This window comes from Cololabis saira, chromosome 16 (assembly GCF_033807715.1).
Source record: "Cololabis saira isolate AMF1-May2022 chromosome 16, fColSai1.1, whole genome shotgun sequence".
In the NCBI taxonomy this organism is placed as follows: Eukaryota; Metazoa; Chordata; class Actinopteri; order Beloniformes; family Belonidae; genus Cololabis; species Cololabis saira.
The window spans coordinates 41,277,680-41,303,560 of record NC_084602.1 but is presented as its reverse complement, the minus strand read 5'-3'; the positions used below and the strand labels follow the sequence as shown (position 1 = coordinate 41,303,560).

Here is a 25,881-nt window from a genome sequence, read left to right as displayed (position 1 = left end):
AAGGGTTGCTGCCCTGCATGTTTTAGATGTTTCCTGCTCCAACAGGCCCACGTTTGGACCTGCAGGTCTTTTTGGCAGGAGAAGACTCCAGCCAACCCAGTAAAACCAAAGATGAGTCTGGCAGTCAGCTGGACCAGTGACCCTGTTGCGTCCAGTCTGGTAGTAATGGGCCGATCGTCTACATCGATGTCATATCACAACACAACAACTCTTGTGCCAACTGACACGCATGATGAAGACGCTCCTGAAAACTACTGACATAATCTAGCACATTGTGCTCAGTGTGAGATGTTTCCGTCCACCATTTTCCCTTGAGAAGCTGAAGAGGACGACCCACCGCACGACCAAAGACTAAAGCTGCAGGACTAAATCCAAGAGATCTCTGTGCGGTCTCTCTGATGGCAAAGAGCAAAAGTGGAAGACCCTCGTCCCTCTCAAGACAGACCTGGACAACATAGACTTTAAAGTCTGATGAAATCGTTCCCCCAAGACTCGGAGTGACAAGGACTCGATGATTGATGCAAATACTGTGAAACTTATCTGATGATTTCAGTGAACTGTATTGATTTAACCGTGGAATCATTGTTGCTGATTTTATCATCCATGTGGACAACCCTCTAGTTAGACCTGCTGGCTCTGACGGTCTGACGGTCTGAGCATCTCAAAGGTTAGTGTGTCTGATGTGGGCATGTCTGAAACAAACAGATCCAACAGCACCAGGGATCCTAGATATTTTCTCTTTCCTTCATTTTCATTTTTTTTTCATTTCATTTTTATTTTATTTGTTATAGAGGGACAATGTACATTAATGAACATTTTAAAAAATGTAAATGCACCCAATTGTAGCCAAAAGGCTAATTTCCATTGGCATTCCCCCTGCCAGAAGGATCCTTGTTAGAACAAGGCTTGCTGCAATCAGGTGTCTTTGCTTATGGCAATGAAAACACTCACGATCATAACCAATGGCGGAACATACATTTTTACGCACCAATGTCGACGTGCGTCTCCGTTCAGCAGTTGGGGATTGTGTAACTTTTAGAGGAGACACATTTTTGTGCGTTAGAATCAAGTTTCTAAAACCTTGTCCATTTGCTTCAGGGACAAGTTTGTAGGCGTGCAACACCGTTTTTTTCAATTTAGCACTGCAACGGCAGAGACCAACACTTATTTAGTGCAGTAGCCATGCGCTCAAAGGCACCAAAATAAGAGTCAACGTCTGACCGAAACGAAGGAACTAACCTGATGTGTTTACTGACGTCAACGTGTGTGCTTTGAGGTGACGTAGCTATGGACACGGGTCAACTCTTTTCAAGAGCTCTGATCCGGAGATGCATCGCTTGCACTAACAGCTCTGTGTTGCGCATCTCCACCTCCTGAATATGAAAGGGTTAAGCGGAGATCTTCGGGGGGACAGACCTGGTTGAGGTTCAGAAACTGGATCAAGGTCCACACTGGATCACTGGACACTTTAGCAACCTCTGCTACCTTCTCATCCGCCCCGTCTACGGCGGTAGACGTTTCTAACAGCCTCTCAGACGTTAGCTGCTCTACTTCAGCTTTGTCAGAGCGTTTGTCCGGTTCTTCCTCTACAGACTACGAGACTGCATGAGCCTCTGGTGGTCAAATTAGGAATTGCAAAAGTTGGGCCTTCTGCGTTAGCATCGACTGACGGGTCTGTTGGAATGATGATGTATTCGTGGTCTGTAACATGATTTGCTCTGAAAGAGAGAGATCTTTGCTTCCATCAGCTGAAGAAGCTGAAGAACAAGGAACTCTTGAGTTTCTCATTCAGGAACAAAGGAGGTTGTGATTTAAGACTGGAAGCAGTTTGACTTACAGTATAGTTGTCACTCCTGGAGGTCATCACTTCCCCGGAGTCATCCTGGTCCTCAGACGTCACATCGTCATGTGTTTGAAGCTGACTGCTGCAGAAATGGAGAGAACAGAGGATTGTTCTGCAGATGCTTGACTGTGCTGTAACAGCTTCTGAAGTCTTGTTGTGAAGCGATAACACTCTATGTACAGACGGCTGCTTCAGTCATCCACTCAAACACGTCAGTCAAGGTTTGTGTTATTCACCTTGAACTCTGCATCACAGACGATCTCTGCTGCACCTTAACTGATTTATTCACGTTCTGTCTCTTCCTCTATTGTTTGTGTTCTGAACAAATTATTACAAACTTCTGAAGTGAATTTTTTTGAATAATTAGCTGCCGACGCCGCACCGATCCATCCGTTCCATTCATCCCTCACTCATTACCAAGACCCTGAGACGCGTGGACTCCCCCACTGAAGCCAGGATCTGATCCCCGACCCAGGGAGGAGGCATGAGGTCCATGGTCTCTGATTTGGAGCTACTGATTTTCATCCCAGCTGCAAACCGCTCAGTTGAGCATAGGGCTGGGCGATATGGCCTTTTTATATCTCCATATTTTTAGGCCATGTCACGATAAACGATATATATCTCGATATTTTGCCTTAGCCTTGAATTAACACTTTGATGCATACAATCACACCAGTATGATGATTCTATATGTCTACATTAAAACATTCTTGTTCATACTGCATTAATATATGCTCATTTTAAACTTTCATGCAAAAAGGGTTAACAAGTCAAATTCACCAAAACTGTATTTATTAAACAGTTACTAAGCAGTGAGTGGCACAAACATAAAAAGTGTAATTTCAAAACAGAAAGTGCACGTTGCATCTCTGACTCCCCGTCTGAAGAACATGTGCTAAGAATATCTTCTGCTCCCGGTTTTAACTGGTTTTACCTGGTTTTACCTTGTTTAACCTTGTTTTACCTGGATGACATGGTTTTACCTGGTTTTACCTGGGATGGCTTTACCTGGGATGACCTGCTCTGAGCAGGAGGGGCTCCTTAGAGCACCTTTATATTCAGACTATTGTAGGTGTAGGGACTGCAATGTTTCATCCTCTGCTCCTTTACTTTGCATCACTTTCACTTACTTTTAGAAATATGACATTATATAGTCTTGTTTGACTTTGTTTCGATGATAGTGAATGATTTCATGAGGCCACATTTAAGCAACACTAGGTGACGTTTCTCAGCTCTGGAAGAGAAAGGCTTGGCGGCACCGACGCGTGTCGCACTGAGCGGATAGTTGGATCTGCATCAGCGCGGCGAACAAGGAGAAAACATCCCTCCCTTTACTAAACCATCCCAGTGAGGAGAAAACATCCCTCCCTTTACTAAACCGTCCCAGTGAGGATAAAACATCCCTCCCTTTACTAAACCGTCCCAGTGAGGAGAAAACATCCCTCCCTTTACTAAACCGTCCCAGTGAGGAGAAAACATCCCTCCCCTACCATTATAATTCCATTAACACAAAATAAAAAAATAAAGGGGCATCACTTGGTCAAGGTGCGAGAATAAAATAAATTCAGATCAAATTATAGTTCAGTTCACACACTTAGAAAGTTCTTAAAGATATCCAGAGCCATCAAATCCTAACCAGATTAGCCATGCTGGCTATCAGTAACTCTGGTGGGTAACGTATTGTCTCAGTTACGAGAGGTGGGTTTCCATTTCAATGTTATTGTTTGGATATTGTCTTAATGTATTTTTCAGCCTCTTAACCGAGGTGAGGTGTATCTTACCTCCCTCCTTGGTCTTGATGGTGAGTCTCTAAGGAAACAGAGGCGATGGCTTCAGGCCAAATTTGTATAGCTCCGACATGACTTTGCTGTAAAGTTTACGTTCGTCCAGTATTTCTTTCGGGTAATCCTCATATATGACAATAAGATGATCTTGGTACTTGAGCTGCCCTCTTTTGATCCGTGCTGCCCTGATTATCTTCTCCTTGGTCTAGAAACTATGCAGCCGGATAAGGACCGGCCTGGGTTTCCCACCTGGTGGAGGTTTGGCTCTCTGGTGGAGGTTTGTCTCTCTGGTGGAGGTTTGTCTCTCTGGTGGAGGTTTGTCTCTCTGGTGGAGGTTTTGCTCTCTGGTGAAGTTTTGGCTCTCTGGTGGAGGGTTGGCTCTCTGGTAGAGGTCTGGCTCTCTGGTGGAGGTTTGGCTCTCTGGTGGAGATTTGGTTCTCTGGTGGAGGGTTGGCTCTATGGTGGAGGTTTGGCTCTCTGGTGGAGGTTTGGTGGTTTGGTTCTCTGGTGGAGGGTTGGCTCTCTGGTGGAGGGTTGGCTCTATGGTGGAGATTTGGTTCTCTGCTGGAGGGTTGGCTCTCTGGTGGAGGGTTGGCTCTCTGGTGGAGGTTTGGCTCTCTGGTGGAGATTTGGTTCTCTGGTGGAGGGTTGGCTCTCTGGTGGAGATTTGGCTCTCTGGTGAAGTTTTGGCTCTCTGGTGGAGGTTTGGTGGAGGTTTGGCTCTGTGGTGGAGGGTTGGCTCTCTGATGGAGGGTTGGCTCTCTGGTGGAGGTTTGGCTCTCTGGTGGAGGTTTGGTGGAGGTTTGGCTCTGTGGTGGAGGTTTGGCTCTGTGGTGGAGGGTTGGCTCTCTGATGGAGGGTTGGCTCTCTGGTGGAGGTTTGGCTCTCTGGTGGAGGTTTGGTGGAGGTTTGGCTTTCTGGTGGAGGTTTGGCTCTCTGGTGGAGGTTTGGCTCTCTGGTGGAGGTTTGGTGGAGGTTTGGCTTTTTGGTGGAGGTTTGGCTCTCTGGTGGAGGTTTGGCTCTCTGGTGGAGGTTTGGTGCAGGTTTGGCTTTCTGGTGGAGGTTTGGCTCTCTGGTGGAGATTTGGTTCTCTGGTGGAGGGTTGGCTCTCTAGTGGAGGTTTGGTGGAGGTTTGGCTTTCTGGTGGAGGTTTGGCTCTCTGGTGGAGGTTTGGCTCTCTGGTCGAGGTTTGGTGCAGGTTTGGCTCTCTGGTGGAGGGTTGGCTCTATGGTGGAGGGTTGGTTCTCTGGTGGAGGGTTGGCTCTCTGGTAGAGGTTTGGCTCTCTGGTGGAGATTTGGTGGAGGTTTGGCTCTCTGGTGGAGATTTGGTTCCCTGGTGGAGGTTTGGTTTTCTGGTGGAGGTTTGGCTCTCTGGTGGAAGTTTGGCTCTATGGTGGAGGGTTGGCTCTATGGTGGAGGGTTGGCTCTCTGGTGGAGGGTTGATGGAGGGTTGGCTCTCTGGTGGAGATTTGGCTCTCTGGTGGAGGTTTGGCTCTCTGGTGGAGGTTTGGCTCTCTGGTGGAGGGTTGATGGAGGGTTGGCTCTCTGGTGGAGGTTTTGCTCTCTGGTGAAGTTTTGGCTCTCTGGTGGAGGGTTGATGGAGGGTTGGCTCTCTTCCATCACTGTCTGGTTTGGATCAGCCACCAAACTAGACAGGCACAGACTGCAACGGACCATCAGGTCTGCAGAGAGGATAGTTGGGACTAACCTCCCATCTATCGACGACCTGTACCGGTCCAGGACCAGGAAACGGGCAGGTCGAATCTCTGCAGACCCCTCACACCCGGGACACCGCCTGTTCCATCTCCTCCCCTCTGGACGGCGCTACAGAGCACTGTACGCCAAAACCTCCAGACACAAAGACAGTTTCTTCCCGCAAGCGGTTGCTCTGATGAACTCCCACAAATAATAAGTCTCAGAGTAACCAAACACGTGCAATAAAAATCATCCAGCACCCTCTTTAATAATCATGTCTGCCTCACTCTGCTGCACCTCTCACTTTTGTACTTCCTTTTGTATAATTTTTTGTATTTTTTGTATAATTTGTCTGTTAAAATTGTATATAGGTTATACTTATACTTATTCTTATTTTTATTCAGAACTATCCTTCTTTTATCACTACCTCAAACTGCTGCACCTTAAAATGTTAAAATGTTTATACTGTAGATAGTAATACCACATTTGTTTATTGTTTATTTGTTTATTGTTTATTTTTTTACTACCAAAGAGCGAAATAACCGAATCAAATTCCTTGTTGGACAATGTTCGAACCTGGCCAATAAAGCTGATTCTGATTCTGATTCTGATTCTGGTGGAGATTTGGCTCTCTGGTGGAGGTTTGGCTCTCTGGTGGAGGGTTGATGGAGGGTTGGTTCTCTGGTGGAGATTTGGTTCTCTGGTAGAGGTTTGGCTCTCTGGTGGAGGTTTCGCTCTCTGGTGGAGGTATGGCTCTCTGGTGGAGGTATGGCTCTCTGGTGGAGGTATGGCTCTCTGGTGGAGGTTTGGTTCTCTGGTGGAGGTTTGGCTCTCTGGTGGAGGTTTGGCTCTCTGGTGGAGATTTGGTTCTCTGGTGGAGATTTGGCTCTCTGGTGGAGATTTGGTTCTCTGGTGGAGATTTGGCTCTCTGGTGGAGGGTTGGCTCTCTGGTGGAGGTTTGGCTCTCTGGTGGAGATTTGGTTCTCTGGTGGAGATTTGGCTCTCTGGTGGAGGGTTGGCTCTCTGGTGGTGGGTTGATGGAGGGTTTGCTCTCTGGTGGAGGTTTGGCTCTCTGGTGAAGTTTTGGCTCTCTGGTGAAGTTTTGGCTCTCTGGTGGAGGTTTGGATCTCTGGTGGAGGTTTGGCTCTCTGGTGGAGGTTTGGCTCTCTGGTGGAGGGTTGGCTCTCTGGTGGAGGTTTTGCTCTCTGGTTAAGTTTTGGCTCTCTGGTGGAGGGTTGGCTCTGTGGTGGAGGTTTGGCTCTCTGGTGGAGGGTTGGTTCTCTGGTAGAGGTTTGGTGGTTTGGCTCTGTGGTGGAGGTTTGGCTCTCTGGTGGAGGTTTGGCTCTGTGGTGGAGGTTTGGTGGAGGTTTGGCTCTCTGGTGGAGGTTTGGCTCTGTGGTGGAGGTTTGGTGGAGGTTTGGCTCTCTGGTGGAGGTTTGGCTCTGTGGTGGAGGTTTCGCTCTCTGGTGGAGGTTTGGTGGAGGTTTGGCTCTCTGGTGAAGTTTTGACTCTCTGGTGGAGGTTTGGCTCTGTGGTGGAGGTTTGGTGGAGGTTTGGCTCTCTGGTGGAGGTTTGGCTCTCTGGTGGAGGTTTGGCTCTCTGGTGGAGGTTTGGCTCTCTAGTGGAGGTTTGGCTCTCTAGTGGAGGGTTGGCTCTCCTTGAGATCTTTTATCTTTGTTGAGTGATCATCTGCCGTGGATTTTAGGCGATCAATTTTATTTTCGATCTTCGCCATGGATGCACGGAACTCGGCGGTAATAGCCAGCCTGTTTTTCTCCAGAAGGCTTGCTATTGATGCAAGCGTTCGGGTATCACTGTGTTCAACAGGTGGTTCCCCCTGATCTTGTTTGCTTCTCAACATCCGTGACATATTAAAGCAGATCGCCACAAAGAGTAACAGTGAAACGCCCAGTAGTTTACTGTGTTTTCATTTGTAGTATTATTTTAGTTGGGCTCCGGTAGTTTGTTATAGGTAGGTTGCTGGGAGCGAGACAGCGGTGTGCACTTTCCTACATGCTGTTTTCAGGGACTCTTTTCCCTCACTCGCTCCTGACAACAACAGAACCGTGGCTACAGGAGGAAGAGTATGTTAGTTTGAATGAATCAACTCCGCCCGGCTACTTTAATCATCATATTCCTAGAAGCACGGGCCGAGGCGGAGGAGTCGCAGCAATTTATAACTCCAGTCTCCAAACAAAATCTGAACCTAAGTGCAATTATAATACATTTGAAAGCCTCACGCTTAGTCTGAAATTCCCTAGCTGGAAATCAGCTGCTCCAGGTCTGGTACCAGCTGGTCCCGGTCAGATACTGTAATGGAAAATTTTGGTATAACACTGTCTGTTGCCTGTTTTCATTCCTATGCCGAGGTCATGTTCCTTTGACACAGAGCCTGGCATGGTTGCCAGGGTGATGGGTGATGTTTTGTCTTTTCCAGCTCCCAAGTATAAAATAACTTGTCTCTAATCTTCCTCAGCTCACTCCGGACAGACGGTTCATGTGACCGGTTGCTCTGTGTGACTCCATTCAATTGAATGTTCTTCCTCTTTTCATTAAACTTCCGAAAGACAGCTGAGGTGTACTGACATTCTTTTTGAACAACAATTTTTGCCACCACAATACCAGCTGGTCCGGGTCTGGTACCAGCTGGTCCCGGTCTGATACCAGCTGGTCCCGGTCTTGATACCAGCTGGTCCCAGTCTGATACCAGCTGGTCCCAGCTCTTTCCTGGAGGTATGTGAGGATTTATCCACATGGCTCCATTGCAGAATTCATCTGTGCCCCACACTATGCATACTCGGTCACCTGGGAGACATACACATGGAACCTAACTTGGCTCACTCGGTTCTCACTGCCTTATGTTTTGCAAAGAAAACCTTTCTAATGAACTGGAAACAAAAGTCTAATCTATGTATTAGCTGGGCCTCCAGGGGGAGATGGGAGTGGTGACAGAAAGATTGTCCGTGTCTTTTTCAGTGAGTGTATGTTAGTGTCTGTATCAATGGGTGTCCGTTGTCTAGCGTGGGTTTGTTGCTCTTTGCTGTTGGGTTTGTCTGGGTGGCTCCTTGTTGGGGGGTTCACACACTCTGTGCCCATCTGCCCTTTGCACCGCTGCCCATGCACCTGGGCATGCCTTTGGCTGTGGGGTTCCCGGGGCGGATGCCGGCTTGCCGGCGTCAGCTGTTGGGTTGGCGCTGTCTCTCTGGGCAGGCTAGCCTCTCGCTGAGTGGGGGTTGTGGGCCTGGAGGGCGTGGACCTCTTGCCCCCGTGATCGGCCTATGCCGGGGGTGGCTGGTGCTCGGTTGGGTGCAGGTCCATCACCGTGGGTTTCCTGGCTGTCTCCTGTGGTCAAACAGGCTCCGCCCGGGGCTTTCCTCGGTCGCCTGATGGCTGGGGGGCTGCTGGTGGCCTGGGTTCAGATTTCTTCCTTGTCGTCTTCTGGTCACTTGGGTGGCGTGGTTGTGCCCTCCCTCCTCCACTCTTGGTGCAGTTCAGGTAAAGCCTTGTTTTCACTTTGCACACACACATTTACAGTGGGGCAAAAAGTATTTAGTCAGCCACCAATTGTGGAAGTTCTGATTCTTAAAAAGATGAAAGGCCTGTAACTTTCATCATAGGTAACTTCAACTATGAGAGACAGAATGGGGGAAAGAATCCAGGATTCCCATTGTAGGATTTTTACTGAATTAATTTATGAATTCCTCAGTAAAATAAGTATTTGATCACCTACAAACAAGCAAGATTTCTGACTTTCACAGACCTGTAACTTCTTTTTTAAGAGGCTCCTCTGCCCTCCACTCGTTATGTGTATTAATGGCACCTGTTTTAACTGGTTATCAGTCACACTCCAAACTCCTCTATGGCCAAAGAGATGTCAAAGGACGTGAGAAACAGAATTGTAGACCGGCACCAGGCTGGGAAGACTGAATCTGCAATAGGTAGCAGCTTGGTGTGAAGAAATCCACTGTGGGAGCAATTATTAAAAAATGGAAGACATATGAGACCACAGATAATCTCCCTCCATCTGGGGCTCCATGCAAGATCTCACCCTGTGGGGTAAAAATGATCCATAACCAAATGGGGGACTAAGTGACACCTGCAGTAAACCAACACCCCCCCCTCCCCCCCCAACTCGTCAAATTTCATTTTGCGCTTGTGACTTGTGACTGTGCATTCCATCCAGACTCTCCATGGCGCAGAGTTTGCGCTCGCAAACCTTAAGACACGCAACACCTCATTTAAATACTGCTGTTTGCACCTGTTATCAATTGCGCACGCAATCTTAGTTGATCACCTGCAAACCACACGCAAACAGCACACGCAAACTTTTTCAGTGCACACGCAATTTAGTACTCTTTATTTAGGATCTTAGTAAATCGGGCCCCAAGTGTGCAACACTTGTCACTCATGAGTTCTGAACTAACGACCTGGGGCCTCATTTAAAATGGACTGCGTAGAATTCATACTAAAAGTGCACGTACACTCAAAAGCCGAAAATGCCTGGCGCAAAAAAAAAATCCGGATCAACAAAACCATGTGCACGCAGATTTGCACGCAACGTTCCTTTATGAATCACAGACCAGCTGGAAGGCTGCGCAGCTGAATCCGCCTCATATCCCGCCCTCTACACTCCCACTTTTTACAATAAATGCATGTGGATGAGGGTACTGAGCATGCGCAGTGGCTTCCTGCAGCCTGTTTGGCATCAGAATGAATGAGAGGGTGTCCAGCCACCGTGACACTGACTTTCACGGAGACTTAGATCTAGATGTTGTAGATGATGTGGAGGACAGGAAAACCACATTATTTGGTGGTCACAGTAAAAGTTAGAATAAGTATATAAATAGTATTCAATAAAATAAAGCGAGTGAGTGGCAGCACGCCGTTGCTGCCCGTTAGTGCCACAACGCAATTACCACTGGGGACAGGGGGGACATGTCCCCCCACACTTCAAAATCATGTATTTGTCCCCCCCACTTTACAGTTTAAAAACTAACGGTAGGCTCAGCCTGTGATTGCAAATCCTCAAGACTGCCTGTGCGAAAGCGATGCGAAGACAGGAGCCTACGCCTACGGCGTAGGGTACTCGGCGACGCGCACCATACGCCGTACCCTACGGCGTAGGCTCTGCGTTGGTGTAACCAGGCGCGTCATTTCCGCCGGGGACGGTGGGGACGCGACCCTACCACTTTGTCTGACGAGCAGATTTGTCCCCACCAATGAGAGGGCCCCGTTTTGTGTGATACGTTCATATATAATCGTAAAATTTGTAGGTTATAATAACGATAAAATGTGCATTGTGTTCTATTTATAGATCTCATTAATGGCCTTATAGACAATTGTGTCTATATTCTATCTGAATAGATTGTGTAATTGTAGTTTACATTTTATGTTTTAAGTTATATTAAAGATGGTTTGGCTCAGACCCTGTGAGTCACTGTCACACTAGCACCAAGGACAGCGATGCTCTCAGATTGACGGCTGTCAGGCTGCGTGGCGTGTGTGTGTGTGTGTGTGTGTGTGTGTGTGTGTGTGTGTGTGTGTGTGTGTGTGTGTGTGTGTGTGTGTGTGTGTGTGTGTGTGTGTGTGTGTGAACTGGTTTGTGGCTTTCTGAGGCACCTAGGCTTGCTTGGCTCAGTAAACGTGAGCATTTGTGTTGTTTGCTGGGTATGATGAGGTGTCCGTTATCTTTAAGTTGTTGAATAGTAAAATAATTATCATAAGGGCCCATTGAGAATGCTCCACCCCCTCTGTGCTGAAACCCACGCTCCACCACTGAAGACCGCGCAGATGGCTTTTAATATGGGGACAATATCGCATCAATACGCATCATCTAATGAAATGACTATTATTTATCATGAAACCTCAATTCGGAAGTAATGGGCCTAGCTCGTACCCAGCACTTTTCAAACCTTACTCAGGTTTATGGTAAATATCCCCAGCACTTCTGAAATCAAACTGACGCCCATGGGTGTAACGCAGAACCATAATTCAGGCTTAAAAGTAAACACAACATGCAAGCACCCGGCATGACAGGCAGATACACACGAGGAGAAGAGACTATTTCTTTAATTTTTCTTTTGTTTAAAAATGTATCCTTATGAACGCAATTGCTATATAGTCCAACCTTATTTAATCAGAACACTTTCTTTTTTCCTCTTCGGCTCGCCCCCCGGTTGGAAAGTGTACGTGCAATAAATGTGCAACAATGCTGAACTTTTTTGTGGTCTGTTTACTTGCTGAGTTAAAGGTTATCTTTGACATAACAGTGACGACTACAATGTTTTGTTTTGAGCGCTCTGAAAAACTACTGACTACTTTCAGTCACGTGCCACTTAAAATGCATTTTTTTGTCATATATATTAATCGTTGATACCATGTTGGTAAGAACCTAAAGCATATATACATATATATATATATATATATATATATATATATATATATATATATATATATATATATATATATATATATATATATATATGCATTTTTTATATGAAATATACATGATATATTTTTTAATATATCAGATACATTTATTATACATAGCCATGTATAATTTCTTTTTTTTGGGGGGGGGGGTGACATCCGCTGCTAGTCCAAGATGTGAAAAGCACATGGAAATGCACAACGAGCACACGAGCATTGGAGATCTGCAAGAGAAAAAAATGTCCAAACGATGTATTCTATAAAGAACTTTGTACTGTATAAGTTGTGTTCGGATTCCTGGTCTTAGTGAAAATATTTAGACATATTTGTGACCAAGAGATCTGGTCAGTGTTGAGAGAAAGATCTGCCTGACATTTTGAAATCGAAGAGAGACTGAGTTATCTATTTTGGACATGAACCTGTAGAGTTTCGATAGTAATTTTGGGGTGTTTAGATTAAGTAAGTCTATTATTTTAGCGGGAAGTTGCAGATCCAGTTGGTTGAGTTTATATTTTTTATTTATCATGGACTTAAGTTGTTGGTATTCTAAAAATGTGTTACTGCTAATTCCATATTGAACAGTGAGTGTGTTAAGAGGCAGCAAGATCATTTTAAAAGATGAATATATGGGCCGCTCGGTGGCGCAGTGGGTTAAGCAAACGGCTCATATATTGAGGCTACAGTCCTCCTGCAGTGGTCGCAGGTTCCAATCCCGGCCTGCACACCTTTGCTGCTGGTCATCCCCATTCTCTCTCTCTACCCCTTCCTGTCTGCATCTTGAATAAAGGGCCAAAATCTTTAAAATAAAAGATGAATATATAACTCAACTTTGAAACATTAAGAGTCAGAAAAAACACAATGTGGCACATCTAAAAAGATTTACCTCAGAAGTGACATCCCTCATCCTGAGTTATGTCTTTGGTTCTGTCTGGACCTTGAGCTGTTTCATGACAGCAGGAAAACACGTGTTGTATGATGTGATGTGTGTGTGGTTCCAACACAGGTTAGAACAAGGAGCTTTGGACAATGGACACCTGAAATACCTTCATCTGAATTGATGGTGTCTTGTCTGTTTGAGGTGAACAAACTCTCCAACAAAATTCCAAAAGCCCCAGTCAGTAAACTGACCTGAGAGTCTGCAGGTTGTAGTCTGGATTCTCCACCAGATCAGACAGCTGCTTCACATCTGAATCCTGCAGCTTGTAGTTGAATCTCAGGTCCAGATGTTTCAGATGGGAGGGGTTGGACTTCAGAGCTGAGACCAGAGAAGAACAGCTGATCTCTGATAAACTGCAGCTCTGCAAACTGAACAAGGAAACTAGTGAAGAAGAACTCAGAGCAGTAAGATGGTCAGTGTGGATCAGTAGAAGATCAGCCTGATGTCTGCAGGTTAGTGTCAACACAACTTTCACATCAGATTCATCTGAACACACAACTAAAACATGTCTGACCTCAGAGTCTCCAGTCTGCACTCTGGACTCTCCAGAAATCCACTCAGATGTTTCACTCCTGAATCCTGCAGGTTCTGGTTCCAGCTCAGGTCCAGAAGTTTCAGATGGGAGGGGTTGGACTTCAGAGCTGAGACCAGAGAAGAACAGCTGATCTCTGACAAACTGCAGCTCTTCAATCTGAATAAAGAAACAAGAAAATAAAAGTATATGGTATGGTTGTTTTTAACATCATGACATGAAGACATGTGGTTTCTGATGGAGACGTTACAACATTTAGGTCCATCCCAAGGGACAGTCCTGATACCATCCCTTGGGACTGCATTCACATTCCCCAGTTCCATCCCTCCAACTGCACCGCCTGCTCCCCAGCAGGGGCTGGAACCTCTCCACCCCTTCACACCCCAGAGGCCCCATCCTCATCCCCCCCCCCCCCCCCTCCCCCCCCCTCCCAAGCAGGGGCTGGAGCCTCTCCACCACTTCACACCCCAGAGCCTCCAGGACCTGAAGCCTCCAGGACCCTGAAGCCTCCAGGACTTGAAGCCTCCAGGACCTGCAGCCTCCAGGACCCTGAAGCCTCCAGGACCTGCAGCCTCCAGGACCCTGAAGCCTCCAGGACCTGCAGCCTCCAGGACCCTGAAGCCTCCAGGACCTGCAGCCTCCAGGACCCTGAAGCCTCCAGGACCTGAAGCCTCCAGGACCCTGAAGCCTCCAGGACCCTGAAGCCTCCAGGACCTGAAGACTCCAGGACCTGAAGCGTGCAGGAAAGATTTCGTCCTTGTCTGACCTCAGCAGCATCTTTCGGACCTGTCTGGTTCTGTCCGACAGTCAGGACCATGTGAATGTTCTAACAGAACGGACTGATACTTGGATCACAGCAAGATTGTGTCCAAATGAAAAGTGACTGAATGATGAGGAAGCTGAGGAAGTTGAGACGATAAACACACCTGAACCATCGATCAGAGGACTAAGGAGCAAGTTCAACACGGCCAGACTTTCAGGAGCTGGACTGACAAACTGAACTAGAATCAGAACTCCTGGAGTTGATGGTGCTTGTAAACTTCTTGTGTTAAGCAGCTTTCCCTCTTCACTCTTGAACAGTTGAACATGAACCCTCAGCTGAGACCGGATCAGAGCCGTTGATCCAACACTGAGTTCTGGTGAAAAGCTCCAGATAAATAATCAATGACCGATCAATGTGTTCATCAGTTAAATGTCATCAGATCAACAGGAGATTCTGATCACATACAGCAGCTTCCACCTCTGGATGAAGTTCTCTGGAGTTTCAGGAAGCGAGGAGAGCTGATCCAGCTGATCCAGCTGATCCAGCTGATCCAGCTGATCCAGCTGTTCCAACTGATCCAGCTGATCCAGCTGATCCAGCTGTTCCAACTGATCCAGCTGTTCCTGATCCAGCTGTTCCAGCCGTTCCAGCTGTTCCAGCCGATCCAGCTGTTCAAGCTGATCCAGCTGTTCCAGCTGTTCCTGATCCAGCTGTTACAACTGATCCAGCTGTTCCAGCTGTTCCTGATCCAGCTGTTCCAGCTGATCCAGCTGAAGGAAGAAAAAATAAGTTTTGTGTCCTGAAATGTCCTTAATTCTCAAAACAGTCATATCAGCTATGCACCTGTTGCTTATTGTAACCGTGAGAGAAGCGCTTGGTTCACACGGGAAGCTCAGTCCCATGTGAGCCAAGCCTTAGCGTGATAACTGGCAGGCGGGGGTTGAAGGGGCAACCCCCTCCGCGAGAAAGGTATAAAGACGGGGGGCAGCCGGAAGTTCAGGGAGAGTCAGCTGTGGGTTTGTGCACGACGCCGAGCTAGGGTTGATGGCTGCTCTGCCTGGACTGTTCCGGCTCTCCCAGTCCTGTGTTAAGGTAAGAGTTTAGGCCAAGCCCCTTGTGTGATTGTCTGTTGCTCTGTCATTTGCGGGGGATAACTTGACACAGAGTTATCCTAGCAAGGGGCAGTTGTGTCTGCGTCTTTTGTTTGCACTGCTTGTTTGATAATAAATGTATTCATTATAGCGAAAGCGAGTGTGTGTCTGATTCATTTTTGCACGGCCGACCGCTCTCGAACCAGAGGTTTCTCCCAAAACACCAGCCGATCCAGCTGATCCAGCTGTTCCAGCTGTTCCAGCTGTTCCAGCTGTTCCTGATCCAGCTGTTCCAGCTGATCCAGCTGATCCAGCTGTTCCTGATCCAGCTGATCCAGCTGATCCAGCTGTTGAAACTACTGATGGAAGATCTCACACAAGCCCAGAAAAGTCTGTTAAAAAAACACATTTGAGCTGGTTCATCTTCATGTCTGATCTAAACTGGTTTCTCTTCCTGTTTACAACCCGAGAAGAGTTAGAATTAAAAACTTACAAAAACATAGTAAAATAAGCTGATTCTTCTGAGGAATTCTTCAGATCTTCAGTCAGAACATTTACAAAGGAAACAAAATATGAGACATTTTTTATGTAAATTTTTTCTAAATGTTTTTTGATTAAAATTATTTTATTACATCTTTGGAGGATTACAACTGGATGAATGGAGAAACTTCTCCATGAACTGACCTGAGAGTCTCCAGTCTACAGTTTGGACTCTTCAGTCCATCAGACAGAATCTTCACTCCTGAATCCTGCAGGTCGCTCCCACTCAGGTCCAGTTCTGTCAGATCGGAGGGGTCGGACTTCAGAGCGGACGCAATTACTTTATAGTGAGTCTTTGAGAGTTTACAATCAACTAATCTGTGATGAGAGAAAATATGATGTCAGTTCTAATAAAATCTGTTATAAACACAGTCTCCAGGTTGGAGCCACGAAGGTTGCAGCCCTCACTTGGATGAACCGTGCCGGGTACCCCCCCCCCAAAAGACCCACATGCAAGTCTTCATCATGATGTCATATTTGTTATGAGTACGTTGCTTTTCTGTGCTGAGGTGTTTTTGCATCTTCACACTGTGTATTGTTGTGCCACACCCATGCGCTCATGTGAACTCTGAACTTATAAATGTTTGTGAACATTTTGTGAATATGCCCACGCGCTCATCAGCCCAGACGGGAGCCCGCACGTCCGACGAAGTGGACCGGCCCACTGAGATGACGTGACAGGCTCCGTGACCGGGAGGGGACCGCTGGCTGATGAAACGCTGCACCACCGTCCCTTTTTATTTCAGAGTCGGAAGGAGAAGGGAGAGAGACGGGAGATTGCTTGGACTAAAGCCTTTTTCACATAGAACGCGGCAACACCGCCGGGGTGGCGCAGACTCAGCGAAGAGTCCGCGCAGGTGGAGCAGAGTCGGCGCAGACTCGGCGCAGAGCAGGGCGCGCCTGCATGCGTGGGTCTCCAACCCTGGTCCTGGAGAGCACCTATCCAGCATGTTTTAGATCTTTCCCTGCTTCAGCACACCATGATACAGCAACCGAACTGTCCAGACCTTGATGACAAGTTAATGATGACCATTGATTGGAATCAGGTGTGTTCATGCAAGGAGACACCTAAAACATGCTGGATAGGTGGATCCAGGAGCAGGGTTGGAGACCCCTGTACATATTTGTTGCAAGTTGCTTGGCGACCGAAAATAAGTTTCATAACCATATACAGTATTCATAAATGATTCAACTGATCCTGATATGAGGCATGGAAATGCTATATTTTATTTTAAATTAACATTTTATTGTTAAAAGAGCAAAAGAATATCACATTTCTACCACTTTTAAACACACCAGGTATATCCAAATTCTGGGAGAATTCTCTCCACTTTTGTCACTTTTTATTGATGTCCCGATAGGCCTGCAGTCTCATCTCACAGCTCCTCATAGAGACTCACAGAGACGCCCATCCCGGCGGTGTGCGCGGCGCAAACCGCGTTCTAGGTGAAAGCCGTTTTGCGCCTTGCTGCCACGCAAACTCGGAGGCGTGCGCCCTGTTGCGCGCCGCCGACCTCGGCGGCAGACCCTGCGCCCTTGCGCGGAGGCAGCACATACACAATGAATGGGAAAGCCGGCGGCGGCTGCCGCTGTGCGCCCTCTGTGTGAAAAAGACTTAAGAGCTCAGATGGAAAGAACCCCGGCAGAAACCCCCGCAGCTTCCCGATCCAGACCGGAAGGCATGAGGTTTTGAGTCCTGAGTGTATTAGTTTAATTTAAAGCGTTTCAGTCTACATCTGTGTTCAGAGCTGAGATTACAGGTCTCTTGTTCTCACTGTAGTCCGTTAAATTCTAATTATGTTAATTTGAAAAGGATTTTATAACTCTCTCCAGATTTATGTTCAACGATAATGGCTTCTTTATTACTATTGCTGTATATATTGCTGTAAATACCTCAATGAAATAAATGATTTTTTTATTTCATTTAAGGTTTGATTTATCCAATAATACTAGATTATTTTATTCCATTTTGTGTAAATACAAGATTAAAGAGGGGAACCCACTTTTTCACATGACAGTATCCAGGAATATTCAGATGAAGAATGAAATATTTGTAAAGTGCAGTGCAGATGTTAGAGGGCTGCACGTGTACTAAAGGAACTGGGGTTACTGGAATTATCTTCAGTGGACTTTGAACTAAAAACACAAAGAAGAGCTGAAGATAACACCTTACTACCAGGTATCAGTTAGAACTGACTCAAATGTATTTTATTCACTTCGTAACGAGGCTCTCGGTACCGGGGCAGAAGACACGGAGATCATTCAAGTCACTTTTAATCATATAAATCCTAATACAGTTTACACATGCAGCACAGCAGACAAGCAAGGATGAAACCTCCACTAACAGGCAGCTGCTACGTTCCTCAAACTGAAGGCTGCAGTCAGCTGAGAGCTGAGACTCCACAGATGTAACGATGGAAGGATGACCACTCTACGACAAAAACCCACCAAGCTAGCAGCCAGGAACAACAAAAACGTTTTTGAGTGTCTGATGTTTCAGCCAATCATAAGAGCGAACCCCACATGGGGGACGATTTACTCGTAAACCAATCAGATTAGGGGCACAGTGGCGCAGCTGGTAGTGCAGCCGTCTCACAGCAAGAAGGTCCTGGGTTCGATTCCCGCCGGGGACGCTGTGGGGGCTGAAGTGCGTGTTAGTTCCCCCATGACTTCAGTGCCCTCACCCTGGGTGGGGTTGGTGAAAGGATCTTTCTGTGTGGAGTTTGCATGTTCTCCCCGTGTTCCCCTGGGTAGCTAATGGGAGCTACCCTCACAAAAACATGCACACAGTCCTGGGCTCTACTGCCCCCTCTGGCCAACCGGGGGACAGATGGGGTGGGGAGGATCCGGACGAAATAACGTGATCCTTCCACGCGCTACGTTCGGCCGGAGAAACCCCACCCTGTCTGGTGAAAAGAAGCGGTCCATCTCTCCTCAGGATAAGGAGACCTGAGCCCAGTGTAGGGCCCTCCCTGGGTTGGCAGAGGGGAGCAATGTCCAGGACTGTCTAGGTAGGAGCACTGGGTGATAAAATTGGGTAAAAAATCGGGGATAAAAAAAAAATATTTAAACCAATCAGATTAAAGGGGCGGAGACTACTGCTGTTTTTGAGGATTGAGGCACGTCAGTGGAGTCTCAAAATTCACTCAAATGAAGCGCGCACACACACACACCTACACTGACACACACACACACACACCTAAGTGCCTAACTTGTCTGAGAGAAGCCTCACGTGACTTTGGTGTTTTTACTGCACAAGTATTTGGAACATGAACCTCTGGTTGAGTTGACTTGAGCTGACCCAGAATAAACAAACACACCTGACTATAAAAGTTCTCATTTTGACGACAAAAACAATATCAAATGAACTCAACTGTTAATCTACACAGACTGATTGTGTTATTGATCACATCGGGACTCACCGAACTTCTCCGCGGTTCTTCATAGCTGAGATCAGTCTCTGTTTAACCCCTTCTGTTGAGCCGTGCTCCTCCATGCCCAAGTCAACCAGAACATCCTCTGAAAAAATCAATTATAACAATAAAAACAAAAACACTAATGAAAATGATCCGAACAATTAATAATATGACTGTTGTGACGTATTAAACTAAAGTGTGACCTGTAATGAACATCATACGTGTCTTCAATCTTTAATCAGTCAGACTGAATGTTTAAAGGGTTAAAAGTGTTGACTGCTGTTTGGTGTCATGGTGTTCAAACACTGAACATGGAGCAGACATTTTATATATATATATACTATATATTCACACACAAGTAAATCCATATGTATATGTCAATGCCAAATGTATTGATCTTGACGATGTCCCGTCTTCTCGCAGTAGATTGACGGCACGGATTCGACTTGTTTCAGAATTGCAACCACAGAAACAAAAAGAGCAACTGAGGAAGACGGTTCAGAAACAGAGATGGTTTTAGAAATGATGGTGAGAAAAGAAAAGTTTACCTGAGAAAAATGATTGTATCCTTGTCAGAGATTTTAATTTCTTATTTACAGATTCTGTGCTTTTATTTTCAGATTTTGAGTTTGATTCACGTATCTGGCGTTGAGCTGACAACAGAACTGATGAGGAGGGACCGTGCATTCCCTAATTTCTTTCATGAGTGTAGATAAACTCACTTGGTGCAGCTTTACTGCCCCGTTTTATTGGAGTATGAATTTAATTCTGTCTTCATATTACACATCGCTTCTTTAACAAAGGCAGGAATGTACAAGCACGACCAACCCAATGACATCACTAACAAACATCTGGAACTTATCGCTCTGGACCACCAGCCTTTTACAGCTGTTACAGATGTTGGATTTTGATCCTCATAACACAATTTCCAGTTGGTGTTTCCAGGCGTGGCGTTACCTGCGAGTTATCATCTGTAATAACATAGATGGACTCCAGGTTTTTGAAATTATCACTTTCAATAAGTTACTGCAAGACTGTGTGAATCAGAGGAAGCCCACTAACTTGGAATTAATTACTGGTAATGAAGACTATTTGTGCTCTTTAAGATTAAAAATAAATACAGCTGACATGGTGAGAGCATCTCAATTCTACTATGTTAGATTTAATGTCAGTATCAAGTATCGCAGCAGAAGTTTAGCTGCATTCATCAGTCCTGGTGTCAACAGTCTGAAAAAAACTTCATTCAAAGTACCAGCACATCAGATGTCAGCAAATATTCAACATCCTGCATCCTTCGTATTTACACACACAAATCATGAAACAATATCTTTACCTTTATTTATTTTATTCCTCCTCTTCCTTTTCCTGTATTTGTAACCAACGACTCCAGAAACCAAGACCACCAGCAGCAGCAGCATTACACCCACCACCACTCCTACAATAACTCCAGTCCGGTCTGCAACAAAAAAACACAAGAATTAAAATGACAGTTTTTGTGTTTTTGATGTCAGTGATTTGAACCCGAGACTCAACAGATCACAGCACACATGAACATTAAAAGTCTCCATCTATAGCAGGAAATGGATGCAGTTGTGATTCACGGTCCAAGACTGTTGCTCTGACGATCTACGTCACCGACAACTTACTGCTGCAGCAGACTGATGTCATAACATGACATGAACATAACCAAACAGGCAGCACTCTTTTCTTTTAAATATTCAAATTAAACATGAGACATGGCCAACACTAAACTATTTTCATTCTGGCTCTAACACTGTGTGACCACTTTTAATCATTTTACCTTTTGGTATGTGAAGAAAGGTGTATTTCACGTATGTTTCCTCTTCATCCCTGAGTTCACATTTGTATGTTCCCGTCTGGTCTAAAGATAAATGCTTCAGAGTGAGACCTCCTGTCTCTGATACAGTCATCACATGCTGCTTCCACCTCTCTGTAGTTTTGTAGCGCCCTTCATCTCCGCTCTGGGTCAGGATGATCTCTTTATGGTTAAATGTCCAGGTGAGATACTTTATTGGATAATTGGCGGTTGAGCAGGAGATGTATGTTTCAGTGTTTGATCCATTTATAACAGCTGAAATTACAGTAAACATGACATGGAATGATGGAAACCCAAAACGAAAGAAGACTAAACATCAGTTGTAAAGGACAAAAGCTTTCGTAGACGACATGAACATCTCATTAAGGTCTTCGTGGCACTGAGAGCCACCACATAAACATTTAAATGTAATTTCTACCTGGTTGAAGCAAAGTGGATCTCCTGCTGTTTGCTGGAGTGCTGACGGTGCAGATGTAGTCCAGGTCAGGATCTCCGTCTGAAAGTATCAGAGAGCTGCTGATGCTGTAAAGCTGCTGTTCAGTCTCCTGGACTGTTGGTGGGTTCTGCAGGTTCATGCTGGATGGAGGACTGGTGGTCCAGATGAGTCCAGGTTCAGGATAGATCCCCTCTGAGCTGCAGGTGATTTTATTTTGTACCTGTTCTATGTTGATGTGCTGGACTGGAGCTGGAGGACAAATATGTAGTTGTTAATGTTGTTCATTTCACTGAAACCCTGTTTATTTCACACGCTTCAATCTCGGTTTCAAACAGACTTTTCTGGTCATTCTTTCAAAGTTAAGGTCAAATGTATTTATATTAAAAACATCCAAGGTTCACCAAACTGGTTTTACAGCTAAAATAAAACAATATCCTGTAAATAATCCACCTCAAACTACATCAGTTACAGCACAACTAAAGATGATATATAAAGAGAAGAAGTCTAAAACTCAACGTGAATTAGTTTTCAGCAGAGGTTTCAATGCAAAAACAGTTTGAGTTGTTCTAATTCACAAAAAGGGAAATTGTTCCAGGAAATGGGACCATCTACCAAAGAGACTTGCTGGTCTCCAAAACTAAAATAGACTTATACACTCTATTGTGGGCCAGAGCTGTCTCTCTAAGGAGAGCAGACCGTCGTGTCCAGCGGGAGACGCGTCGCTCCAGGACGCTTAAGGAGACGTTCAAGGAGACGCTCTTGTTGTCACTTACCTGGAGAGCGCTGGAGAACAGTGAGACCATGTTTATGTATTTGTTTTCTTCTTTTTGGGCATGAAGGGTGAAGATCTGTACTTTCTGTGTGGTTCGAGTAATTTTTCTGTTGATTAAGATTTGGGAGCATGATTGGAGGACTGGTGCATGTTTGACTTATATTTTGGACTGCTGGGACATTTGGGGGGGTTGCATTTGTCATTGGATGACTTTGTTTCATCGTTGAGAGGGTTTCTTTTGTTGGTTCAGTGAAGATGAGTGGAAAATTATCCTTTTATGTGAACTGCTTGAGTTGAAAAAAATGTCCCTCTGCAGGCTGTTGTCAAATCTTTGCAGGTGATTTTTTCCTCCCAAAACTCTGTTTCCGTGTAAACGAGAGGCCAGGACGCAACATAATGTTTGGGTTTTACCGTCTCAGCGTCGTCCTGTAAACAGGCGTTAAATATCACAAAGTAAAACCTGTACTGGAAACACTTGTAATTAAATAAAACCTTTTTATGCTGTCTCAAGGTATATATTCAGACGTATAGATAATCTAGTTTATCATAAAAGTCTGGTGGAAACACTTTTTTTGCATTTGCACGTGTCCTGCATTACTGGATGTGACGGTCGGTCAAATTAAAGTCATCAAAATCTAGTTTCCAGCCATTTTTGGTCTCATTTATATGATGTAGTTGTGCTGTAACACTACTTAATCACTATGCATTACTGCATTACATCAGGGCTTTATCTCTGAATAATCATGTGAATGATCCGTTGCCTTCTTGTTCTTCTGTTGACTGTTTTCACAACAGGGATGGTGGCAGTTACAATTATTTGTACAAAACTAAAGAGATTATGTTCAATATTTGTTCAAATTTGAGATCTTCTGTATCTTTGTTGGAAGAGAAGTCTTGCAGGATGAGATACAGAGAGTTACGGATGTGGAGAGAGAACTAGGAGAGTTACGCCCATAAAAAGAAACACCAATGGAAACATCGACCCCCAGCAGCAGTTTGAAAAAAGTGTAAATTCCCTCAGAAACTTGTTGTATGGCCATTATGAGTTTAACAACCACTTTAGCAGCTATTTTAACTTTGTTCCAGCTATTTTATGTCTGAGACAAACCAGTGAGTTAATGGTTATCCTTTACAATATGTTAATAAATAAGAATTGCTAAATTGTGTTTCGTTGTTCCTGCAACAGTAAATAATAATAATATAATATATCTGTAATATCTGTTCTATTCTGTTTATTACAAAAAAACCAACATGAACAACGGATTCAAACATCTGAATCTGCTGAGGTTTTTATTCTCCACATACCGTTCACATTCAGGTGGATGAAGTTCTCCTTATTTCCAGTGATGGTGCTGACGTTACACAGATATCTGCCCTGGTCCTGAACCTTCACTCCTCTCAGCAGCAGGGAAGCGTTTCCTCTGGAGATCTGGTCATTAAACAGAGATGTTCTTCGTCTGAACCTCTGGTGCTGCTCTCCCAGTCGGTCTTGTTTGCGATAGTAGGAGTGAACCCGGGACTCTGGTGGAGTCTTTTGAATCCAGTGGATGACAACGTCATCATGAGCTGTGAAACTGCAGGGTAACATACAAGTCTTGCTGACCTGACAGGAGACCTGTGTATCTGCAGAAACATCAGAGGAAGACTCAGAAGAAGACATTAACAGGAAACTCTGCCACTTTGAGGAACATGCAGTTGTGTTATGTCTTCATGAAAAATCTGCATATAAAAAAGCTGATAGAATAAAAATGACCGGTCATAATTATGAACTTTAATGAGGTTTTATTTTACCTACATAAAATATTGTCATGCAGTTATAAACATAACGACTATTTGTCCAACTGATAAAATCAAATATTCTGTTTTTATTTCTACGTTTGTTTCCATCCATCCCTGAGAGAGATCATTTATCCATCAGCCAGTGAGAATATATTTCCAGTCTGTACAAACACGACTTCCATGTGAAACGTTTTCCCTGTGACTTCAGAATATCCAGATGTGTAACGTAAAAACAAGCCACACAGGAGCAAATGTGATCCAGAACTTAAAACAGCATCATCACCGACATAGATGAAGAGATCAAAACATTCAAACGACAAGAGAACGTCCGATTAAATCGTCCTGACTACCAAACATGAACTCAACATAAAATATCACTGATTTCTGTTAAGATCCTTCTCTTCAGGCCGGTGAGTTCAGACGTTTCTGGTGACTGAAGACACGTTTAAAAATATAGAAACAGAAAAACACATTTGTTATTTGAATGTTGGACCACTCCAGTTCTTATTAAATGTTTGTCCTAAAATAACTTTTAACAGCCTCCAGCTGATGTAGATTACTGCAGCCAGAGTTGTGATGATCAGCAGAAGACATCATATTTCATCAACCATCTTCCCATTGGTGGTTTCCTTTAAATCATAAACATATAAATATATAAAACCTTTAAGAGCCGAGCTCTTTCTGACTTCCTTCCATATTTTAATTATTAACACAACACTTTGCTCTCATAGATTTTCTGAAGAGGACTTTGAAAGCAGTCTGGCAGTTAGAGTTAATTATTAATTCTGAAGGGAAATAACTACAATTTTATCTGTTAACGTAACTTTACTGTAATTGTTTATCTTGACAGTTATAATTATTATTATTATTACTTTGCATTTTCCATCCCATCTTTTTCCAATTTGGACTTGTCAATTAATAAGTAAGCGATGAGCAGGATTCGTATTTTTCCAGTAAAGGTATAATGACTCCTTTTTTCCGACCAAACGGAAACAAATCTACATTCAAACCTCGTGACAAACAAGCTCCATGTTGACGTCTTCACCGCCACCTTGTGGTGAAAACTAAACACTACATCAGTAAAACAACATGGACTTCTGATCAAAACACTGTAAAAATACTTAAATACATAAAAAGGTACATTTTTGTATTATTTTTGTTAGTACTACGTTTTTTTGTAATTTGTATTGTTGATTTTTATGCCCATTTTTTTGCTAAATTGTTTGAAATAACCAACCAACATCGTCGTATATGTAGGTTATTTTGGACTTTGATTCTTCCTCCTGCTGTCGACGGTTGAAGAATCCCGTCACTAAAGTTTCAACTTACTTGCACCGTAGACACATTTATGGATTTAACTGATGTTTACCCGTATTTTATATTCAAACTGACAATTGTTGGATATTAAACGTTTTTATATGTTAGTCCTTTAAAAAATATCGGAGTTAACTGCTTACTCACCATCATTAGAGAAAACCGAGGAGCACAAAAACAGACCATAAAGCATAAAACTGATGATTCTGTTCATGTTCTTCATCTCTCTGCTGCAGTTGGACGGTTCATTCTGGACAAAAGTATTTCTGATTATTTCCTGCTTGATCAGTAAGTTCTCCCTCCTGACGGACAGATTTTGTCTCTGTCGTTATCATTGTGGACTTTGAGCGGTGGGTGTGTCCGTTGCCATGGCGACTCATCAGATTGAGCCTCACCTGAGATGTGCTGTTGCCGCCGTGAGAGACTCCAGAGGTAATTATTCTGGGGGAGGGTCACGATCAGCCGGACAGTTAACTAGTGTTCTAATTCAGTGTCTCCCAACCTGGGGTCCGGGCCCCCCTGGGGGGCGCCTGAAATCTCTGGGGGGGCGCGAAACCTTGTCTGCTTTGAGGATATGCAGTTGTAAAAATAATATTTGCGCATGTTAAATACATAGAAAATAATAACACACCTAATGGAATACTGTAATCCAAGTCTGTATAAACCCACGTAGTATTTTAATATGACCAAAATATATTTCTAAGTTATTTAGC

General features: G+C 44.7%; 1 protein-coding gene across 4 annotated transcripts in view; it reads right to left on the bottom strand.

Moving 5' to 3' along the window:
• LOC133462723 (NACHT, LRR and PYD domains-containing protein 12-like) overlaps nt 1-25,525 on the bottom strand; it is a 95,280-nt gene extending 69,755 nt beyond the window's left edge. For 2 of the 4 annotated variants that reach the window (XM_061744115.1, XM_061744116.1), the window contains exons 1-10: nt 25,316-25,521; nt 23,381-23,698; nt 21,286-21,552; nt 20,832-21,122; nt 20,364-20,486; nt 19,037-19,133; nt 15,759-15,932; nt 13,203-13,379; nt 12,880-13,056; nt 1,838-1,925 (exon numbers count right to left, since the gene is read on the bottom strand). In XM_061744115.1, the coding sequence (XP_061600099.1) occupies nt 1,838-1,925; nt 12,880-13,056; nt 13,203-13,379; nt 15,759-15,932; nt 19,037-19,133; nt 20,364-20,486; nt 20,832-21,122; nt 21,286-21,552; nt 23,381-23,698; nt 25,316-25,391 (1,788 nt within the window). In that variant the 5' untranslated portion in view covers nt 25,392-25,521. Of the gene's footprint in view, nt 1-1,837; nt 1,926-12,879; nt 13,057-13,202; nt 13,380-15,758; nt 15,933-19,036; nt 19,134-20,363; nt 20,487-20,831; nt 21,123-21,285; nt 21,553-23,380; nt 23,699-25,315 lie in introns of all 4 variants that reach the window. The other 2 variants (XM_061744117.1, XM_061744118.1) reach the window with 2 other exon arrangements.
• Between the last annotated feature and the right edge of the window lie 356 nt (nt 25,526-25,881).